The 5992-nt window shown below is 44.4% G+C and overlaps 1 protein-coding gene across 3 annotated transcripts; it reads right to left on the minus strand.

Moving 5' to 3' along the window:
* Positions 1-1838: 1838 nt before the first annotated feature.
* On the minus strand, positions 1839-4645 carry LOC124693641 (serine/arginine-rich splicing factor RSZ21-like). Of its 3 annotated transcripts, none has more exons than XR_007000116.1 (7): positions 4563-4645; positions 3815-3916; positions 3182-3270; positions 2624-2891; positions 2241-2366; positions 2003-2142; positions 1839-1888 (listed from the first exon to the last, which is right to left on the minus strand). XR_007000116.1 is itself a non-coding variant. In XM_047227126.1 (6 exons), exons 2-6 carry the CDS (start codon positions 3901-3903, stop codon positions 2106-2108), a joined length of 609 nt encoding a protein of 202 aa, XP_047083082.1. In that variant the 5' UTR covers positions 3904-3916; positions 4563-4645; the 3' UTR covers positions 1839-2105. The 3 variants fall into 3 exon arrangements, 1 of the variants encoding a protein (XP_047083082.1); XR_007000115.1 differs by having other exon boundaries at positions 1839-1891; XM_047227126.1 differs by having other exon boundaries at positions 1839-2142.
* Positions 4646-5992: the final 1347 nt, after the last annotated feature.

Below are 5992 nucleotides of genomic sequence, written 5' to 3' on the forward strand. Positions count from 1 at the left end.
TCTTACCATCGAGATAAGGTCTTGGGAAAAACTAAGGAGCTGGGAAAAACTGAGCACAACTAAGAAACCGAGAGCACGAAAATAGAAATCCCAAACTAGTATCATGTGCATGATATTTTTCATTGTGACTAGTCTTATGGGCAGACGGTCACCCACATGTTTGTTGGAACTTGGGAGTGTTAATCATACTAATAGTTGAACAATACGGAGTTGTAGAAAATGAGAAGTCGTGACTAGTGAGCAGGAACCAAGTCATGTCGATCCACGCAGATGCTACTAGCGCACGCCACAGATCTCCTTATTTCATTTGGAAGAGTACCTTGGCACATTTGCCGGCCACAGCCTGTCCACCTCACACCAACTGTGTGCTCACTCGTGTACGCCACACTCGACAAAACAGTATCCCGAAACATAACGCCACACACACGATAGGAACGGCAAGGATTGCCCCTCCCCTTTCAGGGCTACTGAACATGGTCCGGAGATGCAACACCACCTTGCTCCATCCAAAATGCCAATATACACGCACGCGTGGTTGCCACTTCAAACACAGAAGAAAATATCGTACGCAAGTGAGTGTGGAACACACACACACGGCACCAGCAAGTATCAAAGAGTACCTCCAGCGCGAGCAAACGTGGGAATACCCATGTTTGGTTCCTAGCCACAATTTTCAAGCAAAATTTTGCAGCCATAATTTATTTGGCATGTGTTTGGTTTTTTTGCCAAAATTTGGCTTGCCACACTTTATTGCATTTATGGTCTATTTATCAGACTCAACTTTTTTGCCAAGTCTGTCACACTTTTGTGACTAACCACACTTTGGCTTGGCAAACTGTGGCTAGGAACCAAACAGGCCCTGAGTTTCTTTTGTGTACAAAGGAAAAAAGAAGAAAATGAAGCAGCAGGTAAACCTCCCAACACAGGTAAACAACCATGCAAACTCAAAACAGTATTCAGCCCGCTCTATCTACAGAAACATCAAATGGCCCAAGGTGACCAGCTAGTACTAGTCAGCAAGCCAGGTAATTTCAATGCTCACAGTCATGCCAAGATTAAAACAGCAAAGCCCTGAAAAGCCCCAGCCTTCAGTGGAAAAGGATTTCCAGAATGAAGAACATTTGACAAAAACTAGGGGATTTGATTAGAATTTCCAGCCAGGGTTCATATTTGGATGTCTAAGGTAAAAAAAAAAGGGCTAAAATACAGATGTGTTGAATGGACAGTACACTATGTTTCATACATATAAGCAAGGACAAAAAGTAAGCAGAAAACCCTATTTTATCTGATGGCTGGAGGTACTACGGAGACTATGCAGTGCAGTGCAGGTAGAAGGCAGCGGGCAGGGAAGATGCTCAGTTTGTCAAGGATAACATATGAAGCGTGCAGAATGTGAAGAGCAGAACTGCGGAGCCAAGGGTGAAGTCCGTAGAACTGTCTAAACGGGCAATGACTCTTGGTGAAGCCGGCCTCATCAAATTCCTTGATGGTCAACTACAGAATGCAGCTGAAGGCCCATTTTCTCGCAATGAAGATGTAGATTTAGTTTCACCCAAGTGGGTGCATTATCATACCTTGCTGACACCTTGCTCTATACAGAAAATTAGTGATCCAATAATGTAACAAGTTGCACTTGTCAGTACACCCAAACTTACCAATTTGAGATAAAGAGATTACTAGTTTGTGAAGAGGCTGCATCTTCACCGAAGAATTTCAGTCGGGGTGAGGCATTGCAGGCAGGCACTAATGGAAGATTCTCATTTGCTTGCAACTTTGCGTGAAGCAGTAAATGCGTGCGAAGAATGAAGAGCGAACAACAAAAGCACGAAGACAACAACTGAAGAGACGGAGTTCGCTGAGTCGTTTAAGCAGAAGTGCAGGACGATGCCTTCTTAACACACAGAAGAAAGGTAATAGGTCTTAGTTGCATACTACATCCATCACATAAGGTTTTTTAATGACAGAACCAGAAACGAGCTTGAAAGATAGATAAGTTGAAAACCTTAACCGAAGTCAAGAAGTTGACGTCAGGTCTTAGTATTCCTAGCACGCAGGGCAAATGGTAAGTTCTCTTGAAGAGCATGCATGGGTCAAAGGCTTCAGGCCTAACTCCTGCTGCGTCGGTACCTGGCACCTCCATCACTGCATATAAGCAGTCATGTGTGAGAATGGGACACAATATTTTTTATGAAACTATTAAAACAAAGCAAACCAGTAATAGTTTTACTAAATTCTATTACCCTTTAGCATCAGGAGAATCATCACGGCCACGGTTGTGTGGTGGTGACTTGCTGTAGCTGCGCCCACGGGCTGGCGCTGGAGAAACACTGCGACGCCTTGGAGATCGGTCACGGGGGCTGTAACTTCTGTTTGCAGAGTAGTTAGTTTCTAAGAGTTCATTCCTTTCATGGTCGTATGCATATAATGACCACAAACTAGAGAAGCCTACCAGAACCAAATAGAGTAACTTAAAATAAAAATCAGGGCCACCCAAGCCTGTCACGGTTGAAGGACTTCTAAGTTCTAAAGCACAGCCATCCATCTTTACGCAGTAAAAGAATGACAAGGTTGACGCCAAACTATTGTGACTAAAATTTTCAGAGCATTAACAAAAAAAGGTTACCTTCTACCATAGCTCGGACTCCTGCGGTACCTAGGGCTCCTGCTGCGGCTGCGGCTCCTGCTGCGACGCTTTCCACTGCCCAGACCTCCAGCACCAATACGCAGACGACATTCACGAGCAAAGTGACCAGATTCACCGCATTCATAACATTTCATGTCGGACCCACCATGCCTATCACGACCACCACCACCATCTCGACCGCCACCATCACGGCCACCGCCACGGCCACTGGCATTGCGAGACAGCTCAACCCTCCATCCATTCTTTCCTGTTAAAGATAAATCATACTTCAGAATATAATCTACTAGTCACGGATGAGATATCACCTAGATGATAGGAAAGTGTGCACGCAAACAGCAAACTTCACATCCTAAGAGAAGACTGGCTAGGATGTATATGAACTAAAAAGGAAAGAAGTTGTATTCTAAGTTCACCATTGAAAGCCTGCTCTACATGTTTTGCTGATCAGACATTTCTTATAAAAATTAGATAGATGGGTAAAGTAATGTCCTGTCCTAGATTCAAACAAGCTGACACTAAGAGAAATAGTTGTGTTACCATCTATATCACGAAGTGCATCCTCAGCATCCCTCTTGTCATCAAAATCGATGAACGCAAAACCAGGTGGTTTGCGTGCAACCCACACACTGCATTGAATACAACAGTCAGCTGAACATGTCAGGCAACAAAGACAAAATCTGAAGCCCAAAAGACATGCTAATATACACCATGACATTGAGTATATTTACATTGCTACAATTGATCAGCCCATCAGCTCAGTGTGCAACTAAATACTGATACAAATCTCAGTCTCAAAAGATATGAACCACAATTTTGAAACGAAGAAGTGTCCAAACAGACATAAAGAAGTATGTCTCAGAGATCCTACCCGACAAGAATACTAGAAGCTGAATTTGTTTAATGGGCAAAAAGACAGAGTAACATTTAAATTCACAAAATGAAATACATCAGAATTATTTAGAGAGAATTCACACATATATAAATAACAGTTTCAATGGTCAACTCAACATCGGAACTGCTTGAAAGATAAAACAGCCCTTAGAACTTAGAAGGCACTGTCATCCAAGTAACAGTAAGTCAATTCATGCATGACAAAACCCACATATAACAATCCAACAAAGGCAAAATATATTGAAAAGGGGAAGGTGAATTGTTTAAACAGAAACCAACCTTCGCAAAACTCCAAATACACGAAACTCATCTTCAAGTTCCCCAGCAGTCACTCGGGCATCCAAGTTGCCAACATACAGACGGGCCATGGTGAACAAATCCCTGGATTCAGTAAAGAGAGGAAGAAGTTATAATGAGGATTCCCCTCTTCCCGAGGTATATGAGCAACACAGCAGGAAGGTCAAAAAGATGCACGCTATCAGATCACCAACTACATGCTGCACAATATAAGACTAGCTAGCAAGTTCCCGAAGCTATTTATGAAGAATAGTCGTTCTAAGCTCATTCAGATCGAGACAAAACCGTATCAGACATCAACAGTAGACTAGGCCCGAATCTCCACTCTGGAGATCTGGAGAGTCAGGTTAGGACAAATTCAGCTACAGCTCTAATTGAAACAGCCCGGAGCAGCAGCACAATCCAGCTCCCTATATCCATGTGCGCAAAACAAAAATCACAAATTAAGGGGGTAATTGCACTCATTCCGAAGAACCCCCAACTTTTAGTACTACGACCAAAACTGAATCTGGACGAGCTAACGAATCAAAGTATTTTGGTCAACATCCGTCCAGATTCCAGAACCACCGCGACTATAGGAACTGTGAAATTAAACCACCCGATTCGCGCATCTAGCTCAGAATATCTTGACGGGACGGCAGTAACAACAAACCGATCTGTTTCTAGGGTTCCGAGACTGGATGACATGGAGGGTCGCGGAGGCTGGAATCAGACAGGAGATCAGGTTTACCTTCCCCCAGAGGAGGTGGGGATCCGTGCGCGGAGTTGGCACGGGCGGCCAAGTTCCGCGGCACGGCGCGGCTGCTACGGCGGCGGCGGCGGCGGATGAGAAGCTTCCGGGAGCGGGGCTACTGGGGAGGGAGATAGAGAGAGAGAGTCTGATGATGTACGTGGGGCTGCCTTTTATTTTGCTTTTAGGCGTGTACTCCCGGGGACACTGGGCTAGTGGGCTTGTTGGGCTGGGCTGTGAGATAACGGGTGGGAGCCTATATTTTTTCTTAATCTTAAAATAAAAAACTATGCTAACAATAATAAAAAATCCAAAATAAGTGTCAATGTTGCATAAATACGAATGTATCTAGACGTATTTATTTTGGAACAAATGTAGTATAAATGAATAAATAATATGATCACCCCTTAAAGCCTCGTGCAATAACCGCTTGTTCCCTCTCTACAAGCGATAAGGGAGTCGACCGTTACTTCTCACTCACCCCACCTGCAAGGCCATGTATATTGATTTAGCTTCTGTCTTAGGTATAGAGATAGTGATGTAGCCCCTCCTAAGATCAAGACTAGACCAAGACCAACTAGTCCTTCAAGTGGACCTATGACGCAAGCACGCACCAAGGCAACAAGAGGTGAATTCACTTCTTACCATGCTTGATCCTAACCTCCCTTTGAATGGCTTGCTACCTCATACAAATGCCTTATGTGTAATCAGGTATATCTCAGAAGAAGGCCTCCAAGGACGATGAGCCATCAAGGGAGGAGAAGAACGAGGAAAAGAAGAGCTGGAGCAAACCAGCTCCAGAACCGGCAGCGCCGACCCCTTCGTTGGAACCGAGCCGGTTCGCCGGAGCTAGGCCGGAATAGCTAGAGCGGCTTACAGTAGCCCGTTCCGGTAAACCGGAACCTTCGCCGGAACCATTCCGGCGCACAGCCCGGCTGTGTCGGTTTTAATACCGGAACTCGTCGAATCATGTGTTCCAAACTGCGATCTACCTTGTATTTTACCTATTTTCCCCTCTGTACTATAAATACTGCTGGGTCGGCCAGATCTAGGGTTAGACTAAGATTTGAGTTTACTCTTGAGCTTTATCTCATCTACCACTAGGACCCCCAAATCCTACGTATCAACGATATTCCTGTAGATTCAGCTTTGTTCATGAGTGATTCTAGTGTCTCCACTCTCTCGCTCATGCTCTAGGGTTTGCTTTCCAACACCAATCTTTCACCCCATGGATTCTACCTTTGTGTCTCTTCATGGGATTACTCTATTGGCTTAGTCTAACCAACTAAGAGAGTTCAAATTTGGTTTGTATTGGGTTGTGTGAGTGTGTTTTGCTTTTGGAGTTTTGTTTCCTCTCTTCTTCCATCCCCTCATCCGCCAATTTTGAGCCAATTCATGATTCGGGACCACACCTACAGGCTCAAATCTAA

This window comes from Lolium rigidum, chromosome 2 (assembly GCF_022539505.1).
Source record: "Lolium rigidum isolate FL_2022 chromosome 2, APGP_CSIRO_Lrig_0.1, whole genome shotgun sequence".
Taxonomy (NCBI): Eukaryota; Viridiplantae; Streptophyta; class Magnoliopsida; order Poales; family Poaceae; genus Lolium; species Lolium rigidum.